The sequence below is a fragment of the Mauremys mutica genome, chromosome 7, assembly GCF_020497125.1.
Source record: "Mauremys mutica isolate MM-2020 ecotype Southern chromosome 7, ASM2049712v1, whole genome shotgun sequence".
Classification (NCBI taxonomy): domain Eukaryota; kingdom Metazoa; phylum Chordata; order Testudines; family Geoemydidae; genus Mauremys; species Mauremys mutica.
In genome coordinates, this window is record NC_059078.1 from 9,766,124 (window position 1) to 9,792,191 (window position 26,068).

A 26,068-nucleotide genomic window follows, 5' to 3' on the forward strand; every position below is an offset into this window, starting at 1 on the left:
TGACAAATAACTCACCCCCACCCCGCTTTTTAAACTAATGATACTTCGCTAAAAAGAGTCAAAGCTCTTTTATGATACCTGTTGCCAATATTAGTGCCACCGAATGATCTCATCTTTCATTCTGGCTAAATTCCAACATACAATTTCATTAACCCAGGTACTGCAGGTGATAAAACTCATTTTTCCCTTAAGAGACAGCTAAAAAGTACCAGTTACACATTTATGAAGTACCAGCAATCAAAATTATGGATTTTCTAAAAGGTTTTTAACTACTTTTATTGAAAGGAAAATCGCTGTCTCAGACATTTGAGACACTATTGCTAATAATAAATTTTACCATTTAGACATAGCAGTAATATGGTAGACAGTGTCAATAAAAGTATGAAACAAAGATGATCTTGTCTTTCAAGTAATGCTTTCTGATTATACACCGGAAATTATAATGTGAAACATAAACTAAGAACACTTAAAAATATAACATATAATAATATAAGACAATATGTTGAGGTATGTATATTCAGTGTGCAATAAATATCTCATAATATATATACAGATACACATTTCAGAGATTGTCTAGTATACCTAGAATACTAACCACAAAATAAAAATTGTGTATATATGCATATAAAATTAAAATTATATGAATCAGACTAAACTCTCTAGCTCTTCACTTATGAATAAGTTAGAACGAAGTATACAAACATTTGTGATGTTATCTTTGGGCTACTTATCTAAAACTTTTCCTTCTAATATTCTATATATCACTAGAGGGCACTGTGGTATTTAGGCCACTCTGACCTCTTTAAGCAGTGTAACTATTGGAAAGGTCTTCAACTTCTGTACAATGTCAGAAAGGTTAATAAGGATGTTGTAAAAGAAACTGCAACATTCAAATTTGAACAGAAGCTCAAAATATGAAACAGCCTAGAAAATAAAATCAGTTCTTTTATCAGTAAGTGTCAATATGTTTTCACAAAGAACAGATTTCATGGAACAACTGTACTTTGGCTGCCTTACTATCATTTATAATGGATTAACAGTTGGAAACACCTTTAACCAGCAATTTTTATATTTATGTTTGAAAAATCAAATTGGGGACACCATGTATTTAAACAAAAACATATATAGACTAGTCTTTTCTGCTCTAACCATTGGATCAAAAGTTTCTGTTGTGCTAACTGCAGATGATTTCACTGCAGAACATTTTGACATGCAAATGATAGCAATTAATGCGTTTGAAATAATTTATGATTTCCGGCTTACTTCAACATGTATTAGCATATACCTGGTTTCTTTAACACACACTTTGTTTTTCCAAAACCACAAACATAGTTGCTGGAATTTCATGTGGAAGTGCTTAAGGGGTTGAAAGTTAACACCTTTGTGAGCTGAGCTGCCTCACAGTTGCTGCTAAACAAAAGCCTCTTTGTAGAAGCTTTCTTGAAATGTTTTCTTAACATGTTCCAAGTAGTTTTAGGCAGGCAACTAAAGTAAACAAGATGTTACCATGATAAAAACACTTGTGAAAACATTACAGAGTGCACTTAGTAGTTTCTTTCATATAAACCCTCCTTAGTTTCATTAAAGTTAAATTCACATGAAGCAGGCAACCAGCATCTCTCTATGTATGGTTGCCCCATCTCTCAAAAGGGGTGTGTATCCAATTTAGAATACATAATCAAATTACAGATGTTATTCTGAGACTGAAAACACCCAAATCATGATAGCATTAAAATAAAAGACGGGCACGGTTTGGTCCTGCACTGCAATATGGGCCCTGGATGCCTGTGTATCTTGACCAAGTACACCACTGCCCATCCGAACAAAGATTTCCCCAAACTAGCAGGGCTGTAAGGGGAGAACTGATCCCTTTCCTGTACATAATCTTTAAAAATACACGAGAATGAAATAAAGCATATCAATTTTTAATGTAATTCCATATGATGCTGTTCTTTCATTTCAGATTACGATGTGGGTAATATGTAAACATACGATATAAGGCATGTCTGCTCCCTAAAGCCTTCACCTGGGTTTTGTGGAGGTAGGAATAAGGCCGCTGGATCACAGCAGGGAAACTGGACTTGTTTTTGTTTTTTATATTAACTAAGTATTCTAGGCAATGCAGGGTGCAACTATTTAATTAGACTTAGAAGAAACACCTGATATCAATTAGCTCTTACTGATACAGCCACTGTATAACAACCAATGGCTAAGAGATTACCAAAAATCCAAAAAACTAAAACTGCAACTTATTTGGAAAAGAAATAGGGAAATAAATGCATACAATAGCCTGTGTGTCTGCTGGTTGTGATAAGCATCCTCTTGTTGGCTGTGAGTGAAAGACAACCAGGATTGTTATTTGTACAGTATTTATCTTTGAAATCAAGAGCCCTGTGGTGTACCTCACCTTGGGAACAAACACTACAGAATGATCACAGAACAGTGTCAAATCTCTGGTTTTGATTTACCAACAGTTATGATATTTCTTCCTCAGGAGAAAAAAAAAAAGAACCAGGATTTTAGACCTTCGAGTCCTTTTTCTCCTTTAACTACGGCATCATTTTATTGGCATATAGTGCTATCATTCCACATATAACTTCTCTTCACTCTCTAGAACAGACCCTTTCACTTGGGTGAATGAAATTAAGTAATGCTCAACTGACATGGAAACTGTATTTCACTTAGTGGGGGCTATATTTTTTTTAATCTTGGGCTGCCTATTAAAAGACCCACACCTTCAAAGATTTTACAGCTACAGTGGGTACAATTACAATTGTCTACCGTTATGAAAGCTTCAACCATTTTCAGCATTATTTCCTACCTATCTTTTCAGTAAATAATAAACTTACATTTTATTGTTATTTTTGAAAGGGCATCCACTCCACAATAGGCGCAAGAAATCTGGAGGACTACAGTATCATTATATAAAGTGCTACCCGCTTCTCTAGCAATGTCAATTTGGTGCCTGGGGATATCTATTCTGCATACATTCTGGGTGAACTATCACACAGCACTGATATCATTTTGTAGAGAGATAAACCCTTGGATTGTAGAATTTGTGTACTGGGAAAATTTAGGCAACTCAACAGGTTGCTGTTGTTGTTGAGAGACAATTTAAGAAAGGGAAAAAAAGACACTTTAAAACTGGAAGTGGAAAAAGAATCTAAATATAGAGGTTTGGATGGCTTAGGGAAAGTACAGATGGAATCTTTTACCTGTAGGCTATGGCTCAAATTTAGCCAAGGTTATAAATTACCTGAAATTGTTACAATCTACTGGTTGTTCACAGATCTCTATGAAAGGAGTGTGTGGTCTCAGTCCACCTCCCGGTGGGACAGAAGAACATACCACAGATGAATCACCACAGTTGACACTAATAGGAAACCTTTCTTATATTGTCAGCAAAAAGCCCCATGACTGAATGCACCAACACTGAACTACACATCATTCATAAAGGTGGCCCCACCATGTTGGGGATGAGGGGTTGGGGCACAGAGATAGTCTACGCTGTCCCTATCCATGCTGCATTACCTAAGCATGGCAGAATCTGGCCCATTATCGTGCTCAGTACTATCTTACTCCATAAGTAGTTCTACTAAAATTAGTGGGATCCAATCCCAGAGAAGGGACTACTCAAAGTGAGTAAAGGTGGCAAAATCTGCCCCATGTGAATAAACAGAGAATTCCAGTCTCCAAAGCTGTCAAATCCAGAACCTTTCCCTTCACTAAATGTAATGAAATTTAGAATTGTTTTAAAGAACTAAATGTTATAGAATGGCATATGAATATAAATGAGCTGGGCAAGTATGAGAGATTAGCATTTATTTCACTAAGTGAACAACAGGATGAACTGAAAGAAATGAGGCCACTCTTCATGGAAATCTATGACTAGTACCTTCTTATTTTGTAATCCTCTTATAATGAGACCCTTTTCATGACTGCACCACTCCTTACTTGTAATTTATGCTTATACGGGGCCTGTTCCTGCTTTCACTGAAGTCAAAATGGGGGGTTTGCCAGTGACTTGATTGGGACCAGGATTGACCCATTGTGTTTTGGAAGGAAAAATTTTAATCCAGGCCTCAACATACCATTTTAAAAACAAAACAAAAAAACCAAAATATTCTTCAGAACTGTCCCGAGAAAGAACAGATGTATCTAAGACTGTTTCCTAAAGATTTGGAAATGAATTCTGCTCAGTTGCTCCGGTGTCCATCTCAAGCAATTCTGTGGATTTCTATGAATTTATTCCACTTGGATAGCATTGTAAATATGACAGCAGAATTTGGCCCTTTGTGCATTCAATCCACAAATATTGCTGAGGCATTTGGTCTGGGTTGGCTGTAACAACAACACAGCCAGAGCAAATCTAGGAGCTGCTAGCACACATCAAAATTCAAGAGGAGCCCAAATGCACCAACAGTCTAGGTGTGCCTAGTGATCCACTCAGAGATATATGTGATGCAGTATTAACACAGTTACACTTCAGCTTTGAGGGAGGAAGTGGATACTTGCAGAAGAGCATTGTGAGATTTAGTACAGCCTTCCCTTTGCTGTGTTGGGATCCAGGCATTACCACACACTAGCCAATAATGCACTGGTGATGCAACATATAAAACTGTATACTTTGGCAGTGAGGAGAGGTCAGCAGAAAACTGCAGGGGCCTAATAAATATAATTACAGTTTATTTTTAGTAGTGTAGACTTTGTTAATTAGTTACTTATTTGACATAAATTAATTTCACCTGATGACTTGCCTCTGATCAATTAAGGTGTTAATATAAGACTAAATTTCAAAATTAATTGAAATAAAGGTTAAATTAAAGCTGCATTGTGTAAAATTTCAGTAATTTAAAAAAAAATGGAATATTCAAATAGAAAAACACTTTAAAGTAGACTGAAGAAATTCAAACACTATGTTTTATAGCAGCATAGTATACAGGAGACTATTTGAGTTACAGATGGACTTTTTCCTAAAGGGATAATTTACCATCCCCTATTAAAATGTACATTAGACATAATCCAAAACCAACTGAAATTAATGGGAGTTTTCTATTGCCTTCAATGAGCTTGGGATCAGGCCCTTGGTGAGTGAGTGACAGCATAAAAAAAATGACAGGACATGCTCCGGGTAAAATATAAGTGCCAAAAAACAAACGAACAAATAAACAAAAAAAAAATCCCACTTACTTTAAAAATGACTGGAAGTCTTCACAAACTGCTTCACAGCCTGGCCATTTGCATACACCATGTCCATAGAGCGGATGGCTATGTGAGTGCTCCTCGTGGGATAAACTGAAGGAAAGAAACAAAAAGAAAGGAGGAGAAGCATTGTAACTGAAGGCTCTGAATAAATTCATCTTGGCAAAGATGCTAACAGCAAAACACATAGGTCGAACACCACAACAAATAGAGGATCCAAAAATACAGTATACCATTACAGTTCACAAACCCTATTTACCCTGCCCTTGATTTCTAAAAACAAAATTAAATATCATTTGCAGACTGAATACATGTGCCATCTAAGAGCTCTCTTGTATTTACGTCCTACATTTCATTCATTAACTAAAAGCTTTGTAAAGAATTTAAATGAACACGGAAGGGGAAAATCATTTTACAGACTTGCTTAAAACTCTATTTGATATTTTGATGAGAAATTTATGAATATTACATTGACAGTTCAACTGCATCAGAATGAAAAGCTATTCCTGAACAGCAGCACAGTGCCTTAAAATACAATATATCCAAGACTTAACATTCCAAATTATTACATAAAGGAAAAAAACCCGGCGTTTGAGCTCTATTTTTAATACCATATTGTCCATCTAGCATTTTCTTCTCCTTACTATGCTGCCCTTTTTGCACTAGAACAGACTTTTTACACTCTAATAAAGTGAATCACAAATGTTTTCAAATGTAAAATTCATCGTAAAAAAGGAAACATGTAATAATCAAAGAATTCTGCAATACCAAAAGGTTAGCAGAGGCTATTACCATGTCTAAGCTTTGGTAGAAATCTCACAGTGCTTACCAACTACTGAAACTAAGGTTAAAGAAAAAAATTCTTATGAACATTAAGGGGTTAATCCTCCAGTGGGATTCCAATCAATACGTAATGATTTGACTGCACTGATCCAAGTCATGAGACGCTTTGATCCAGGCCATGAGGTGCTCAGGGAAATGTATCTGATGAACCATATTCTAAAATATCTTCTTTATTCAACTTCTGCATGGAAACTTCTTAAGTAAAGGAAATATTTTTGCAACAATTTCCGTAACCTTAGATGGCTTTAAGCATTAAATGCCAAAATAATATTGAGGGCTCTATTTTATACTCCCTCACACACATCTATTTTTCATAGCAAATCTTTTTGCTACAGTGTACTTCTGCCGTATTATGAACTTCAAACACACACAAAGGATATGACTGCATACCAGCACCTAGGTGGGGTTTTATGACTTTTTTTTATCCTGGATTACAGGTATAGTTATGGATAAACACCTACGTTTTGCCATCTTATGTCTATGCACATGTGGAAATGTCATTTGTTCTTGTTCTGGAACATTATCTCCCCATGTATTACAACCATGATTACAGTTACATTCTTTCTTTTTCACCGGATATGAGAACCACACTGTTGTCTCAAACACTCCCTGTTGTCTCAAACAATAAGAAACACATGAGAATGTTCCTCCAAACCTCCCAGTTTCCATTACATCTCATCTTAGGCCCAATGGAAATCTTTGGACAATTGAGGGACACTTCACACTTTCTGAACGTAAAAGGTGTTTGGAAAAAATATTACAAAAATGTGCATAGGTGTTAATTTCCATTTTTCCATCTTTTCCAAGCAGTTCTAAAACTCAGCAACCTAATTCTCCTACAAAACATAGGTGGGGTGACCAGATATCCCGATTTTATAGGGACAGTCCCGATCTTTGGGTCTTTTTCTTATATAGGCTCCTATTACCCGCCACCCCCCATCCCAATTTTTCACATTTCCTGTCTGGTCACCCTAAACACAGGAGGCTCAGAGGGTCACAAAGACCTTGTCTATATGGGAACTTTTTTCAGATGATCTTCAATCAGTTTTTAAAACAAATGAGGATGGAGAAACTATAGCTGATGAGTTGTTAAAAGAATGAAGGAACCAATCCACTCTCTGCAAGGAAGTTACAAAAATGTTACATCACATGTGTATTCTCAATTGAAAAACAGAGTGCCTGGGTGAAGGAACACAGTCAACTCAAGCCAGATATGGTGCAGAGTGTCAGGTACACTCTTTGAGGATGTGGAAGGAGAAGAAGAATTTAAGAATACTGATATGTTTAGTAACATCAATTTTTATATCTTAAAATAAGAATAAAATGCTGCACATCTCAGGAGAAAATGAGAGAAAAATCTAAATCGGTAGCTTGTCTTTATTTTATTAAGAGGTTCATTTGATCCTGACAGGCTAAACAATCAAATCCAGATAAAAGGTTGGGCTTGATAGTTACAAACGCAAACCCCAAAACAAATAAACTTGTATATCACAGGCCCGAGCTACACGTAAAAGGTTTTGCTGGCACAGCCATGCTGGCTAGGAGTGTGCAAAAATAGCTCTGCTGGTAAAAGCACCGTGTAGATGGGGTTATTATACAGTATTGGCCAAAATGGGCTTTTGCTGGCATTGCTTATTTCATTTGGGGAACCAGTATAAAAGTTATTCCATGAAAGAAACATTTTGCCAATGTAAGCTGCAGCTTCCCTGTGAGGGTTTGCCGGTATGGCTATACTGGCAAACCCTTCCTAGTATAGACAAGCCCTCAGTCTATTTGCTCAACAGCATAATAAAGCTGGATACATTTTAGGACTGAAGTCTTACTAGGAGCATTTGCAGTCAATACTAAATGTATACCTGGCTGTTCTTAAAATTAACAGATTTTTAATGCGGTTTGTTGTTGTGTTTTTTATCAACTAGTTTTACAGCACAAGGATAAAGGGCGGGAAAGTAAGTTTTTATGTTAACATCCCATTAAAATCAATGAAGACATTCATACCTATGCCAGTGGTACGGTTTAAGTGTGTTTGTCAGACTTAACAAAACTTTAGCATGTCAATTTACATAGTGAATGTTACACGCACAACCAAAGTGACTAGGAAACTGCAATGTGACACAACAAGACAAAGTAAATTTTCAAAGGGTTCTGCAGGGTTTTCCGCATTGTAAATCCCATTATCATGTCAGTGGGAGTCACACAGTTTAAACACCTAAACGGATTTTTTTAAATTAACCTCTTAGATTCTAAAGGCTACAGCCAAGTCTATGGGAAGATCCCACGATCACTATGCATATCGTTTTAAATTGGAGTACAAATCTTCCCCCCCCCCCACCAAGGATCTTCTGCATGACAGGGAGGGCACTACCATACTCTGCCCAAAAACATTCAAAGTATGTGACTGAAGGTGTCTATGTGAATGCAGAGTTTTAACTATATCCATGGGAATTCCTTATGTTAACCATAAATGGAAACATGAAAAGTCAGCACACCCACAGTATATTTTAAATGGCATTATGCCTAAAGCAAACATACAAGGAAGATTCCACCACCATTCAACAATGAACAGAAATGCTCAAAGTTTTTTTGGAAGTAGCTATTTTTAACAAAGATTAAAAATGCAAGCACTTCTGGTAGTTACTTTTTTTAAATTACTTGTTCCTTTACTTTTGTCCCTGCATTATTCTTGGATCTTCGGTGCTGTATTCTGGGGACTTTCACATGCCCAGTTAAGTGTCCTGTTAATCAGTCTGGTCCATCCTGCTTCTATTGATAGTACTAAATATTGACTGACTGTTCAAGGAAACTAGAATCTTCAAAAGGATTACTCCAGAAAAAGACAGAAGAGCAGAACAAGATTATGTACTACATTTGGCATAATGAGGAAAAGACAAGAAGAAAATGAAAAATGAATTAAGAACTTGATTTTCCTTCAACTGTTCCAAGTACTAACTTTGGGCCTAATTCATTAAAATAAATTGTTCAAAAGCATATGTGTTTCTCTCTCTCTCTCTCTCTCTCACACATACACACACACACACACACACGTACGTTCACGGATAACCTGCCATGAATATATGTGATGTACAACAAGTTTTTGAAGTAAATCATATAGCATTACATAATTTACACAAACAGCAGAGGTATGCATGGCATAGAATCAAGGCAGACCTCTGCACAGTTGATTTTTCTATGCCCAGTGGATTTGGATTGCCCCTTCTTATTTGTAAATTATCTGTTGGTGAAACACTTAACAGAATGCATCCAAAATAATACAGGGGCATGATAAGATTAGATGCAGGCGCATGAAATATAATACTTCAGCCAAGCAAACTTTGTTGTGTAATTCTCTTTCTTAATGACATGGATCATGGAGTAACAAAAATACAAATGATAAATCAGAAAATCCTTAACACATGTCCACTTAACATTTATTTTTGATGCTTTCAATGTCCTATCTCCATGCAGACTCCCTGTAACTGCTCATCCAGGTGGGATGAGGAGGACAAGGGACAGCCTGGCACTCTTATGTTCAACCCTGTCTTCAGCATCCACCTTCTAGATGCCCTCACAACCTATGTCTTCTTCAAACAAAGCACTGCATTGTGCTTCGAACCTATGAGGGCCCTCCTCAGGCTTCAGAAGTAAGTTCGCTATGTGCACTCTACCTCCAACAAATAGTACTGTTAAATAAACCTGTAAATAAACAGAAGCCATTCAATTACTGCAGCCAGTTGAGCTTTTTAGGTTTGAGAGATGAAATTTCTACAATTGATTGCTCCATTTCTGATACCTGAGATCCTCATTGTAAATACAGAACCACATTTTCCCCCTGGAGAAACCATAGATAGCAAGGCCCAACCTGAGAAAAGGAAATGACAGTCCCCCTAAGATGCACAGTTGCCACTATCTTGGTGAGAAGAGTGGTACTTGGTTTCCCAATTGTCCTGTGCTGATTTCGGACATGAATGACTATAGTCACCATGCTATTCAGCTGCAAAAAGCAGAAGCTTACTCTTTGTCCAATTCTCTTGTTTTCCCACCATATTCTAGATCTAAGAGAACCACTTGCAGTGCAAAATTTAGTCTCTTAAATCTCCATTCTTTGACCAACTTTGACACTCATAACGTGTGACTGTCATAGACCAAAGTTACTCAGCAGATGTGCTTACAGGAAAGATGATCCTGTTTTATTTCTAATGGTCAAGCTAGAATCAGAGAACTGAGGTATGTTCTTAATGGCTTGTGCATCAGCATCATTAATAAAGATTCTACAGGCCAAATAATGCCTACAGTTACGTCTGTGCAATAACATTGTCTTCAAATTCTATTCTTGGTTAAACATCTGCAACCCTTCAATTTCCTCAGTTGCAAAGGTGCAACTTAGGGCATAATTTGGTTTTGCAGTCAGAACTTAACTAGCAATTCTCTCACTAGTATAAAAAAGCATAGAGTACTTTTCTTTATTGGCTCTGCAATGTACACGGCAGTAAAAACAAAAAAGAAAAAGAAAAAAAGCTTAGTCATTAAAGTAACCAGAAATTACTCTGAATCAGCACAGGATCTGTTGCATAAGAAAGTGCTGTTTTTAGTCATTTTTCAGATTAGAATTGGCTAAAAGGAGTCGCTTTTAAATCAACAAATTATTCTTATAAAGAAACTTAATAATGCTCTTCATGCTGGGTTTTGCAAACTGGTAAAATGGAGCAGGGGACACTGAAATTGCTCTGCAGAGGTATCCGTTATAATCAACAGTAAGACATTTAACAACCTCTTTGCAACATTACAACAACAATTTATCTAGTTTATCAATTAGGCCATACCTACCAACTAGCCCTGAGGAATTGGGCACCAGGATTTCAAACACTGGCTGAATATTGACATAAGAGCTGTGTGTGGATCCAGGAAACCGAGGAGGTGCGAACCTCAGTAATAATGTCCCAGGCATCACAGTGTACTATACCTGAAGGTTCACAAATCTTGAAATACTTCATATTCCATTACACCTCTTCAACACTGGTGAGGGGTGACAATCATTGCCAGAATAGTGGGGAAAACAGAGAGTGATGTAAGAAGCCGTACTTGATTCCCTGTTACTGTTGTGAAGAATATTCTTCTGCTTTAATGGAATTGAGAGAATGACTGAGTCACCTGCACAGCAAAGGATGAAGGATCTGCGCAATATCTTCTGCTACTCCCTTGGAAAGACTCTGCACAGTGCTTGGAGAAAACCAAGGGTGGGGGTACTAGGGGGGAAGGGCTGAATTGGGAGGGGGAAGGGTTGGGTTGGGTTGGGTTGGGTCCCCCCCCGGGCCAACAGGAAATGACTTCAACGTTGTCAGCTGCTTACAGAGTAAATTTCTGGGTACAACAGGGCTCTTTTGTCCAGAGTCTCTATAGAACAGTAATGAATTCATATGTCTATCATTCTTTCTTCCTCACAGTGTGTTCTTTGCCTCTTTCGCACCCTATAACCCTCATCGTCTCAATTTTCCATCTGCTTTTAAAATCATGTTTAATTAGAGGATTTCACATTCCCTTGTGATATCATACCCATGTTTAGAACTTCCAACTGGAGTGATTATGTATTAATATAGTAAGTGCCAGATTTATGCTTTTTTTAAAAAATAATTGAGATTGTTAATATCACAGGAACATAAGAATGGCCATACTGGGTCAGACCAATGGTCCATCTAGCCCAGTGTCCTGTTTTCTGACTGGCCAATGCCAGAGGCTTTAGAGGGAATGAACAGAACACGGTAATTATTGAATGATCCATCCCCTGTTGTCTACTTCCAGCTTCTGGCAGTTAGGACACCATGCATGGGGTTGCATCCCTGATCATCTTGGCTAATAGCCACTTATGGACCTATCCTCCATGAACTTATCTAATTCTTTTCTGAGCCCCGTTATGCTTTTGGTGTTCACAACATCCCTTGGCAACAAGTTCCAGAGGTTGACTGTGTGCTGTGTGAAATAGAACTTCCTTTTGTTTTAAACCTACTGCATCTTAATTTCATTGGGCATCCCCTGGCTTGATAGACATCTATCACATCCCCCCTTAGGCGTCTCTTTTCCAAGCTGAAAAGTCCCAGTCTTTTAAATCTCTTCTCATGTGGAAGCTGTTCCATCCCTCTCATCATTTTTGTTGCCCTCCCTGTATCTTTTCAATTCTAATATATCTTTTCTGAGATGGGCAACCAGAACTGCATGCAATATTCAAGGTGCATACCACGGATTCCTTAGTAGGATTTGACTTCCAGCTTTTAAAGTATGCCTTTTTGCCTCTAACCGCTTCTTTTACTCTGTTTAGCCATGGTGGCACTTTTTTAGTCCTCGTACTGTGGTTTTTAATGTGGGGTATATATTTAATTTGAGCCTCTATTATGGTGTTTTTAAAAAGTTTCACTCTCGTGACTGGACCTTTTAATTACCATTTAACCTAGCTCAGTTTTGGTTAGTTCCCCTTCCTGAAGTTAAATGCTACTGTGGTGGGCTTCTTTGGTATTTTTTCTCCCACAAGGATGTTACACTTAATTACATTATAGGCACTATTACCAAACGGTTCAGCTACATTCACCTCTTGGAGCAGGTCGTGTGCTCCAGTTAGGACTAAATACAGAATTGCCTTTCCTCTTGTGGGTTCTAAGACTAGCTGCTCCAAGAAGCAGTCATTAATGGGGTCTAGAAACGTTATCTCAGCATCCTGTCCCAAAGTGACATGTACCCAGTCAATATGGGGATAGCTGAATTCCCCCATTATTACTGAATTTACTATTTTTATACCTTCTCTAATCTCCCTGAGTATTTCACAATCACCATCACCATCCTGGTCAGGTGGTTGGTAGTATATCCCCATTTCTGTATTATTACTGTTCAAGCACGGGATGTCTGTCCATTCCAGAGAGATTCTATTGCACAGTTTGATTAATTTACGATTTTTACTATGTTTGAATCTATGCTTTCTTTCACCTATAGAGCCACTCCCCCACAAGCACAAACTACTCTGTCAGTCCTATATATTTTGTACTTTTGTACTGCCATGTCCCACTGATTATCATCATTCCACCAAATTTCTGTGATGCCTATTACATCAACATCCTCATTTAATATCAGGCACGCAATTCACTAATCCTAGTATTTAGATTTTTAGCATCTGTATGCAAGCAAAATTTGTCATTTTTTGTTGTCTGCCATTATGTGATGTAACTGAATGGGACTATTTTTCATTTGACTGTTTCTTTTCAGTTCTTACCTGTACTCTATCAACGTCTATCCTCTCCTCTTTACTAGGATATAGAGAATCCCCATTAATAGAGCCTCCCATACATGAATTATTTGGCCTCAAAATGCAGAGGATAACATTAATTAACTAGGAGTCTGAAATAGGAGACATTAATCATGTGTGAGAAACTTAGTCCTCCTTTTGGGATTCATAAATTAACAGGCTAGAAGGTGCCATTGTGATCATCTAGTCTGATCTCCTACAAAAGACACAGGACTTGAATCCCAGATCATCATATTAAAAGTCTGATGTTCTACTGGCTGATCTATCCAGGCTCACAACCTCTGAGCCAGAGATGGTTTTAAACCATTCTAATCTTAAAGTTTGTCAGCATAAGTAAAGGAAAGAGAATAAAGTACAATAAAGCACGATAGCATCAATATGTAAAAATAGCGTTTCATCTCTCACGGGAATTGCAATATTGATCTAATGGTAATGGCATTAAGGATAAAAAACACTGGTTGTAAAACTCATCATCATTTGCAAATCCAAACACATATTCAGTGTACCTCACACAATACATGTAAGATCCGATACCTGTCTCAAAGAGCTTACAGATTTAGGACAACAACAGGGATATGTGGAAGAGGCAAACAGGAACCATAATGATCACACAGTTACTCAGTATTCTTATTTCTCCAATCTATGAGGCTCCATCACATTTCATAGACTGCCAACTTGTTCAGGTTTTATAGAATGATACATTATTTGATGCAAGATGCCCCATTTTCAGTCCCAAATCTGAGGAGGTGTAGGGCCATTTGGAACTGACGCTGTACTTCTGTGACTTGCCGGTGAATTCTGTAGTTACTCAAAAGGCACAAAAGAAAAACGAACGATAATAAAGTCAAGCTCTGTGTTTGGCTACAGACAGGTGAAAGGTCAAGAAATGTGAGGTGAAAATCAAAAGTTAGAGATCCATATTTCACTTAATTAAGAAACAAAATGGCAACCTTAATGAATTAATTATACTGATCTAGTACTGACCACAAATAGCTTTAAGGAGAATTAATGAACAACTCTGCCCTTTTCAAAATGTGGCAGTTTTTCCATTCAGAAAACCTCATCTAGTTTACCTATATTTGTTTGGGAAGGGAAAAAAAACCCCTAAACCCTCCCTTCGTACCAAGACCCAGGACAAATGGAAATTCATGTTTTACATCAAACTCATTGGAAGAAACAGAAATGGTAAATTAAATTGTAAATGAGTACAACAACTTCAGACAAACCGGGTTAAAATCTGTTGCTCACAGCTGAAATCCCATCTGATGTTTTTTACCTGTGTTCACACACACTCACACTAGCACGTATATTCATGCAGATGACTAAATATAGCGCCATTCTGTAGATACTGCAACATGCAGTCCCAGTAATGCATTGAAAAACTCTGACTGGCACTCTAATGATCAGCAACAGAAATTGCTGCCTGGCCAACCTTGGGACCATTTGCTGGGCAGCTGCTTCAAGGAAGTTTCTTCACCAAGTTTAGCTAAGCAATCAGATTAAGAGAGAATCAGGGATTGACTACCCCATCTCTATCCCAGCTGTGTGGCCTCCTGCAGGAGAGAGGATGCAGTAAGGTCCCTTAGCAGGAGACATGGTGACAGAGTAGGTAGAGACCTCAATACCTTTCTGCTGTAGTGGATTACATGTAGCAGACAGACTAGAATGTCATAATGCTCCCGTCTGAACCTAAAAATCTATTAATCTATGATCGAACATATTTAGTTACAGCTAAAATTATGAAGCTCTAAATGTATTATGCACATTTTCCAATATGCATATTATTACCCCCTACTTCTGACATCTCACCAAAACTGCTAAGGACTTGTATAACCACTAGTTTAACACGCCACTTTCTTTGGAGAATTCTAGTGCACCTTTCTAGAACACTCAGGAGAAGTGCTCATCACAAAAACAATTTTTATTTTGTCGCTTCTTTCAGCTGCAAGCGCCAATCTCCATTTGATTTTACTATAAACAAGTCTGCCTACTATTTAAAACTGAGGTTTTTTTCAATTTGGTGCCTGAATATCATTGTGAAGAGCACATCAGGAATACCTAGACAAATATGAATTGAAATGCTGGATTTTTAAATTTTCTCATTACTAACTAATGAGAACAATTTCTCTCTCTCCTCTTTGTAACTTCTCTTCATATACTTGCATATCATAATCACATCCTCATACCGCCTCTATTTTTCCAGGGTGTAGATCTTTAATTCCCTTTAATCTTTCTTCATAGCCCATTCCCTCCAAACCCTTTATCATCCTAGCTGCTCTCTTCTGTATTTGCTCCAATTTCTCTTTATCCTTTCTGCAGGACAGTGCCTAGTTGCATGTCTTATTTTGACTGTGGTTTAAATGGTGCTTTGTACTGTGTAACAGGGAAGAAGAGTCTTAAAATGTGACAAACATGTTTGTACAGCCCAAGACTACATTTACCTTCTTAACTATGGGTTGCAGCAAATGCCTCACTTTAATTTCTCATGCTCTATAGTGCCTACGTCATTTCCCACATAACCGATGCTTAGTAGCTGATGTCATTTTGAACATGTATTTTGGATTTTTATTACCTACTGGACAACTCTCCACTTATCCTTGTTAAATTTCATTTTATTCCTATCTGCACAGTCCTCTAATTTATTCAGATGACATTCGACAGATTCAGTAGCTTGGGATCACATTTTTCTCTAATTAAGCTAACACTTTGACTATGTTTTCTCACTGATCTTTAACACAGCAATTCCTGTTGCTCTTGCATACAGAATTCGTGCTGGGGACGAGAGGAAAGCTCTCCGGTCTTATTTAAGCATATGCCTAACTCTAAGCATGTAAGTATTCCCCGTTGACTTCAATGGGACTTGAGCTTCAATACCTTATGTAGAAGATCATATGTACGAGTACATTTTCTACAGTAACTTTAACTGTAAGAACAGAATCCGAGGAGGGGAAAGTCTTCTGCCCGTATATTGTCTGGTCAGGTGGCCAATTAACATGGACTATTACACTTTAATATTTTATCACGATGATTCCATAGGCACAACAAAAACAGCACAGAAGGTGATTGTCACATCACAAACACTGTGAATTCATTTTTTATGCCTCCTCCCACTAAATAATCTTGCAACATCTTTTTTTTTCTTTTAATTTACATGCCATTTTGTAAATATACCCTAAAAGTGTGAGGAAAATGTATATAAGAAAACAATTAAAATATATTACGTTATTTCTGCCACATGCTTTCCCCCAGGGAACATTATAAAAAGCACCAAAATTCATAGGACACAAGTCTATGTGTTTCCTCAGGGAAGCATGCTGAATCATACAGGTAGTGTAAATATCATATGCTGTTGCAGGTGTTAGGCTTTCTATTTGTTTTTGTTTACTAAAAGGCATAACAAATAGTCAGTCACACTAAAGCAGAACAACATTTGGCATGAAAATCCTGGATACCAGAGCAGCCATACATTTTGCGTTCTTGTTAATAACTTAAAGCTTTTTGAAAGACACACATTTTCCACACGCTCCATTTGCCATACTCTGCCCATGTTGTGATTGGGGGCCAGCTCCCATTCAAGGGGTGGTTCATCACAGGATACTTGGGGTATGTCTATACTGGAAAGAAAAACCCGTGGCTCCAAGTCTCAGAGCCCAGGTCCACTGACTTGGACTCACGGGGCTCGGGTTGAGGGACTAAAGATAGCAGCATATATGTTCCTGTTTAGGCTGGAACCTGTTACTGAGTTTCAGAGCCTGAGCTGAAACCTCTACACTGCTGTTTTTTAGCCCCACAGCCCGAATCCCATGAGCCTGAATCAACTGCCTAGGGCTCTGAGACTTGGCATCTCGGGGTTTTCCTTGCAGTGTAGACATACCCTTAGAGAGACACTGCAGACTTGCTGAGAACATATGCTCTTCAGGAAAGGTATACTCAACTTACATCACAAGCAGAGCATGTGGAAGAAAAACAGTAGCACAACACAACAGAAAAAAAGGGAAGAAAAGGACCATGCTTGTGTATACAGGACATATGCAGCTATGCAAGTTTGAGTTAACTCTCAGTCTAAACAACTAAGAAAATGTTTCTTCTAAGAATGATTTCCTGTAAACTCTGCACTGGTATGCTGCAAACAGAACCCTGCACCTGCAGAGTTAACCATGTGCTACTAAGAGTAACCAAAAATGAAACCTGCAAGACTGTTCTGGAATTTGCTCTGAGCTGAATTTTTTTTTTATTAATGTTATAACTTGGATTCTACAATAAAACAAACGGCAGAACATAGGTTGCTGAGAGTTAAAACCTACTTTTCACACTACATTGACCACAGCACCCACAGGCACAGCTACAATGTCTTTCTATGAATGGGACAGATTGCCATATGGATGCAGACACTGAACAAGCTGTACAACTCTCGGCGACAAGTGCCTAGGGGACTGTCCTATATTAGCACCACCTGTGCTGTGGAAATTGCGCTCTGTATATGAAATGGCATTTAAGGACCCATCAGGATGTTATTTTTGAGTACACACAAAAAGGAAAATTACAGTTAAAAGAATTCTCTGGCTAGCATATCTGTTGCTCAATTCCTGAAATAGTTTCCCAAAGGAATAGTTATCTTCTTTATTCACACAGCCTGAAATGACAAGCTGCAACACATACTAACAATTTCCCTTTGTGTGCTTACACCATTGTTTTAATGAGCAGAATATACTTTATAATATACATATGCCTCTACTGATTACATAGAAGAAGAAAATAAAAAAAAAATGCACACACACCTTAGAGTCACGGGCCATATGAAAAAAATTCATTTGCATTACACAAATGAGCAGTTGCTTACATGTGAAAACCAAGCAGCATATGATAGGTTGGTTTCCCCAACAACATACAGGCACAAACCCCATTAACAAATTATGGGAGTTCAGTGTATGTCTCTTCACTACCTCATTATATTCACTACCAAACATAACCCTATTTGCCTTAAAGTATAATAATAATAATAATTATTATTATTATTAAAACTAAAGCACTCAAGATTAGCACAAGATTTTGGGGGTTGTGAGGGAAGTAGGAAGAGATCTTTGCCTCTGTACCATTTCATGTCAATCCTGAATGAGACTAAATTCCTTCTTCTTCGATCCTTAAGAAATAAAGGATGCCAAGAAAAAGAAAAGTAAAATAAATGGAATTAAACAAAAACAGTTGTAAAATGAACATTATAACCCAGGGAAAAATGATGTCATTTTATTGAAAAACTGATTTTTCCATTAAAACATGGTGAGACGTATGAACTGTACACAGCTTAAGGATGGTGTGTTACTTTAAATGACACTCAGTATCTTAGTGGTAAGACATATTATGTGATATAACAGCTGTCATACTCAATGCTGGAGTTTTATTGAACAGCAGAGTAAATAGTCATATGAAAATCATCTAACTTACTCCTCATTTTTAAGACATTTTCAAGGGTGTTTCTTTTTCCTTCCCAGATTGTTTTCTGTGTGACTGAAAATAATACAGCTCTTCTTCATCTCCCTGTCCAGCTCTTTCCAATAGTTAGCATCTCTGGTGCATATATTGAGAAATGATTCTCTTGCACACAAGAGAAAAAAAGAAAACATGAATCCCATATTTTAATGTAAATAAAAAAAAAGTTGACCTCTTATCTTTTTTAAAGACCAATATATTAACACCTTTAATTGAAAGAGAAGACATTAGTTGGACACTAAGTACTGAGACAGGGATGTTTTACTAAAATTCTAGCTGCCACAATTAAACGAAGTGCACATATGTACACAATTAGCAGAAAACCATCATCTATTTATTTGGTATGTAAAAAAACCATTAAGCTGCATTAAACAGACATGTAATTATCTGAGCTGCAAGAAAAGGGAGGAGATATGCAAAGTACTCAGATATCAAACAATGATCTGTTGGCCAGATGGAGGTATAAAACAATACATATGCTAAAATTTGGAAAAGTTCTGCTGTGTGTCTGCCAAGGCTCACCCAATCTATTTAAAAATTTTTTTTTGGATACACTAGTTTAGTGTTGGGAGTTGTATAACTGATTATTACAAGTGACCAGAAACAAATGAACCATTCGAGTTAAGAAGTTCTCTAATGTCAGGTCAGGTTCCTGAGGACTGTAAAGTGGCAAACATAACACCATTATTCATCAAAGGGCCACATGATAAAGTAAGCAATTACACTTGTGGAGGGAAATCCTAGGAGTTATTTTGTGGCATTTTGTGAGAATACCCTGAAAAGCATAATTTGATTAAAGACCTAAGACATGGGTGGATGAGGAAATGGTCTCACGTAACTAATTTGCTAGCATTCCTCAAAGAAACGACTATCATGGTAGATGATGCACATAGTCAATGTAGTTGATGTTATAGTCTGATTAAAAAAACCCACTGATAATGAAAATTAGCAACTATGGACTTGGGTCATGGAAGAGGGAATTTTTAAAAAGCAGGTTGGGTAGAAAACTGACTCTGAACAGGAAAGCAAATGGCAATCAATGGTATTTTCTCTAGCTGTAATGAGAATGCTAATTGTATGCTGTCCTGACAAATTCTGAGCTATAAGTAAGACAAATAAATGGAAGGAAAACAGGAAATTGATCCTCAGCTTTCATAAAGCATCATAGCTCCACTGGCATCACTGGGGCTGTGACAATTTACACAAGGTGCAGCACTTCCCCACAAAGTCAAGCCATCCTGCTAGTGCTAGACACCATGATAGATGCAGTTTTTTGACCATGTAAGTGGAAGTTTCATACAGGCTTCAAAAGAACAACTATATGCCTGGGGTCAAAACAGAGACTTTGGATCAAATTCAACTCTGGAGTAACTGAGTGCAACTGCATGAATGTCAATGGATTGCACACACTTATGTACCAAGAATAAGGGCCAGATTCTGATACACTTACTCACCTTGAGTTGTGCTCACCTACTCTTTGAATAGTTCCACTGAAATCCTGGAGTAAGGCACTTCTCACGGTGAGTAAGGCTGGCTGACTCAGGCCCTAAATGGCACAACCATGCAGCACAAACCAAAGTCTAGATGCTCCTTGCCCATAGGGATGGTTGGAGTTGGTCCTGCTTTGAGCAGGGGGTTGGACTAGATGACCTCCTGAGGTCTCTTCCAACCCTAATCTTCTGAGTCTATGTAAAAGTGCGGGAGAGGAACAATATCCACCACCTCTTGTGAGCTTCCAGACAACTACATAATCCGCTCAGTACCACCTGTATTGTGGAAAAGGTGAGGGGCTGGCATTGATTTTTAGAGCAAGCTGAGCTCCATGGGTAATATGGTAATGTCCATGGCAACCTCATATATATATATATGAAGCCAAATGAAGGGTCCGCTGATGTCTGTATGATCCTCACTCATCCCCATTCTTAGGAGGAGGGTTGGTATGTGGTGGAGGCTGGCAACTTTTTGATGACATTAGCTGCCCTTCCCTATGTGGCACCAAAACTCCCTTCTGCAGTATGTTAAAGACACAGAGTTATTGCTGATCAGGGTTGTAATGACTTACAATGCTCACTGCACTGTTCTCTACAGTTAGGAGGGAAACCTATCCAGTGTACATGTTCCCTAACTCCTCCCCTCCTGGCCGACCTTGGCCAGCCAAAGCTGCAATTGGAAGAGATGTGGGCACAATGGGCGCTTTCCCGTCCAATCCCATTACGGTAGGTTCTCCATAACGTGGATCCACATGCAACGGAGAGGATCGCATGCATTTCTGTTGTGCAGAACACAGAAAAAGGTCGTAACAGCTGGCCTACAGAACACGGCACAGCCTTCATTTAAGGCAGAATGTAAGGCGAAATACAACTGAAACTCTAATTTTATAAATACCTGTTCGGAGGAAAGGCGGGAAGGGGTCGAACGAGGAAATAAATCGGCTGTAGCCTAATAGATGTAGGCCAATGATAGAGGTATAAGGAATGCATACTGGTGAAGATTTGAAAAACCTACTGCACAGAAGAAAGCAGATGTGGAGGAGCAGATTCTCCCTTGTCCTGCATCACTGGCACCAGCGCAGAATGAGTGCCAATGACTACACAAGAAGCAAGGCAATGGATAATCAGATCCTGGGAGTATATAGAGACAACAGGCTGAATTATTTCATCCAGACTATTAATTACGGGCCACATTCCATAGTCTATAATCAAGCTGAACCACTATTCACTCAGATTGGTTGGCATTAGGGTTGCCAATTTTGGTTGGATGTATTCCTGGAGATTTCATCACATGACAACATTCAATTCCTGGAGACTCCAGGCCAATCCTGGAGGGTTGGCAACGCTAGTTGGCATGTAAGGTTTAAACAAACACTATATATTAAGATTATGAAGCAGATCAATGGTCTTCTACACCACTACCCTCTCCTCCTTTAGATCTTTCCTCAAGACTAATTCCTTCCACAATGCATGCAAGAAAAGAATCACATAAATCATCTACTTATTTATTCCATTTATTTATCCGATGAGTTAACTGCCTACTCACGTGGAGGGAAGGGATTCAATTATGATAGAAAAGGACACAAAGACGGTAAAAATGAGTCAGGGAATTCATGGAGGCTTTAGAAAGGTTTACTGGACAAATGGTCTTTTCCTGTGTCTAGTAATGCTTTATCATAATTCACATATATAATTGCAACCCTCAAACTAATAGAACTTCCATTTTAATGAATTATGACATACATATGTACATGAACACATCCACCTGTCATCATCTTGTTGTTGCAATCAACAAAGAGCTCCAGACTTAGAATTGAGACTCTCCAAAATACGGGAACAAAAATCATATTGCCCCAGATTCTCTCCTGTGGCAAAGCTGTTTTTGCTACTCTGCTGGCACAAAACAGCCCTAAAGTCTACAGAACCATCTAAAGAAGGATTGCCCCCCCCCCGCATAGGAGGATCTTCTGGTGACAGGGGATGGTATAATGAGATTGCCTACAAGGCAGGTGGTCCACTGGTGACTGCCAGTAGTAAAACCCCGCAACTGCGGGAGACGGGATACTAGATGGGGAGGGCTCTGAGTTACTACAGGAATTCTCTCTCAGGTGTGTGGCTGGTGAGTCTTGTCCACATGCTCAGGGTCTAACTGATCACCATACTTGGGGTCGGGAAGGAATTTTCCCCTGGGTCAGATTGGCAGAGACCCTGGGCTTTTTTCGACTTCCTCGGCAGCTTGGGGCACCAGTCACTGGCAGGTTTAAACTAGTGTAAATGGTGAATTCTCTGTAACTTGAAGTCTTTAAACCATGATTTGAGGACTTCAGTAACTCAGTCTGAGGTTAGGGGGTCTATTTCCGGAGCGGGTGAGGTTCTGTGGCCTGCATTGTGCAGGAGGTCAGACTAGATGATCACAATGGTCCCTTCTAACCTTAAAGTCTCTGAGAGACAGAACTGGTGTAGCATGTGTGACCAGTGCTTCTCTACACCCCGAAAATTCCAGCTACCATACCAGCCTCTTGGGAGTGCTGACAACTGCATAAGTTACAGCAGCCTGGCGATCGCTCTAGCTTATGTAGAGGGACTGGATCAGTGTACAGACACCTGAGAATACTTGGTAACTTTATGTGTTACATTACATAATAATAGTACCATCTAGCTCTTCTACAGTGCTTTTCATAAGTTTATTTCAAAGTATTTTACAAAGGAGATCAGGATCATAATCTTTGTAAGCTTCTGGACAATTTCAGATAATTTTAAATGAGTAATGCATTTAGATATATGTTGACTTAAAATACTTATGTACAAATATTTTAAACATGTTTATATTACAGCTATGACAATGCCCGACGACCTTTAAAGTAAAGAGTCACATACATAAAACACTTTAACAAATACATTTTTGCTTCCGTGTTAACGAAATGTGAGGTTTCCCCAAAATGAAGACGCAGTGAAACAATATGAAAAAGACAAGGTATTGCCCTTGATGCTTCTACATACAGCAGACGTTCTTAACTGGCTTTATTTATTTATTTACGTACTGTGAAAAGAGCGCTTGTTATTGCAGAAACCCAAATGCTGATAAGATGATGAGAGGTTTGCATGCTAGCTGATGGTCTCACTTTTTCTTATCCTTTGTGAATACAAGTATCTATAACTAAATATTTCCCTCAGGGTACTGACGACTGAGGTATGTTTATTGCATTGAGTGAATTTATATATATAAATATATATATAAAATCAGCACAATAAACATTATTAACTTGTCTGAGTAAAATCAAAGCATGAAACACACAGGCAGTGCTGAATTCTAATGATGCTGAATACCCATGATTGCATGGGGAAAGGATTTTAACAAGCCTTGATTTGAGCTTTGGCATCCGCCTCACAAATCACACGAAATGTTCTCCCTTTAATAGTGCTGAATATTGATAAATGTCTCTGCACGCCACAACAGGGAAGTTGGTCTCTATTGGCAATCTTTACCAAAGTGTGTTTTTTCCTTCTCAACACTCAAGGGTTTACCCTGAATGATTTAATTATAATTTTCCTTGTGTAAGACAAATTAAAGAGGAGAGTAGGAGTGTCATGCCAAAGCAGATTATTTATCTCCTTAACAGATTGCTGCGCACCAAACCCCAGAGCTGCTGCTGCTACTTACAGAACTGGGCTCGATGTGGGACAAAAGCATAGATGTAATATACATTTAAAGACAAAGTGAAGGAAAGCATTAACCCATTATTTCTAGCTGGAATTATATCATTTAATTAAAACAAAAGGTTCCTGTCAAAGTAATATGCACAGGGCATTAAAAAAACAAAACCAACCCTCTCAGCCAACCTCTCTCTTTTCTTGACCTATTTTACAAATTGGGAATACCCACTGCTCCAAAATGCATTTTGTTCACACTTGGGTCGCCTGAAGCTGTGCATGCACATCCAAGGGAAGATTCTGAGCATGGGTAGCTGCATTTGCTATTTGTCTAGCGGTAGAAGAGAACTGTGATCCAGTTCTGGTGACTGTCTCCCCTGATTAACTATAGTTGCCACCGCTGCCACCACCATCACAAATCTGAGCTCAGATCCACCAATCTGATATGTGCAGCCAGACCCTTAAGCCTATGGGTATCCAGCTGCAGGACTGGGGCCTTAGCTTGGTGACTTCTGAGCATGGTTTAAAAAAAAAAAAAAAGTACTTATCTATTGCTCAAATCCCTTCGTCCAGAACATGCAGGGCATGACAATGATCTCCAAATGGTTTTACATGGGTGCCTCTATCTCCACTGACATCAGTGGAGTTACTCTGCTTTACAGCATGGTCAGCAACAACAGAATCAAGTCCACCAGCTCAAGAACTCCACAAAATCCAGAACAAAGTGCCCCATTAACATGTGCCAGGGAGGAGGAGGATGGGGATAACAATTATCTCCCACATAACCAACTTGCATCCCTAAAGCTCACTCCCTGTCCAAAAGCCCAAAGGCAGGGGAGGAAAAGCTCTATGCACACCCTACAAGCTAATGTTACTCCTACCCGCATGTGATTATTTATTGCTGCTGGGTGATCATTAGTGTGTGGCTGTAAATGATTAATGGTTAGGGCATTTGGAGCTTTTCCAGCGTTTTTTTATTGTTTAAATCTAAATCAGTAACTCCGGATTGGGTCAGATCAAGGCTGACAGCAAGTTCCCCTGGTCTTATGCTGAAGATGCCCTGTCACCAGCCTCATGTCTATTAAACAGGTGTATCTCTCCTGATAATCAATGCACAGATCTCACACGGAGCGCGAGGAGGGTGCCAGCTGGGCGGCCCAAATCACGCAGGACTCTCTGGTTCAATACAAAGCGACAGACTATGGAGCACTTGTGCAATGTGTTCCCCATGTGAAACACTGCTCAGAAAGTGAGCAGTCGTGTTCTGCATGAAGTCCAGCTTCCAGGTGGTCTCGAAGTCTAGTCCCATTGCAGCGGGTGTTACAACAGCTTAGTCTGGAGGTGGCACACGCACAAATAACTGGTGCTCTGTCTGCACGTGAAATGAAAATTTAACATGCTTGTCAGTTCCTACTGATACAGAAAAAAAAAGGGCACCTGGTTTTAGTGGCAACTTGAGCCCCCCGAAGCCCCCGGGGATCCAGCCAGCCCAACCAGCAGATCTGCATAACGAGTGGAGCTTATATTCCTCCAGTCAGGATGCTGATTTCGTCCCTGCCAACTCTTCCTGTGGCTCTCCCCATTCTGCTAACATGAGCTCCATCTTACCCGGACTGAGCCACAGCTTGTTCACTCTCCTCTCAGCCCCAATCCCATTCACCCAACTGGCTGTTCTGCTGAACGAGCTGGGTCAGATGGAGTAAAAGAGACAGGCTCCAATCCTCGAGTCCAGCCAAGCAGTGCTCGATACAGGCCCAAGAGGGATCGGGGGATATAGGGGGTGTAGGTGCTGGCCTCGTTTCCTCCTCTAGGGCCACGCCTCTGTGCAGGGGAGTCTCCCATGCTGCAGGAACCTTCGCTTGCCCAATGAGTGCAGCTCTGCTGCTCTTCTGAGCCATTGGAGCAGTGCAAACGTGTTGTAGCACGGTGCCAGGATCTGGCCCACAGAGCTAAGAGTCATGCGTCAATTTTAGGATTTTGTTCTAGTGCCCATCACTGCCGCGTCTCAACAGTTGCTGGAGCCATTGGAATCCATTTTCTCACTAACCCTCCTCAGAATGCCATACAGAACAGAAAGGGCGCCAAGACGCCATCTGCTGTACCCTCCAAA

General features: G+C 39.1%; 1 protein-coding gene across 16 annotated transcripts in view; it reads right to left on the minus strand.

The window, feature by feature from the left end:
* FOXP1 (forkhead box P1) overlaps positions 1 to 26,068 on the minus strand; it is a 498,144-nt gene that overhangs the window by 49,977 nt on the left and 422,099 nt on the right. For all 16 annotated transcript variants that reach the window (XM_045023138.1, XM_045023137.1, XM_045023134.1 and 13 more), the window contains one exon: positions 5,191 to 5,295. In XM_045023138.1, the coding sequence (XP_044879073.1) occupies positions 5,191 to 5,295 (105 nt within the window). The remainder of the gene's footprint in view (positions 1 to 5,190; positions 5,296 to 26,068) is intronic.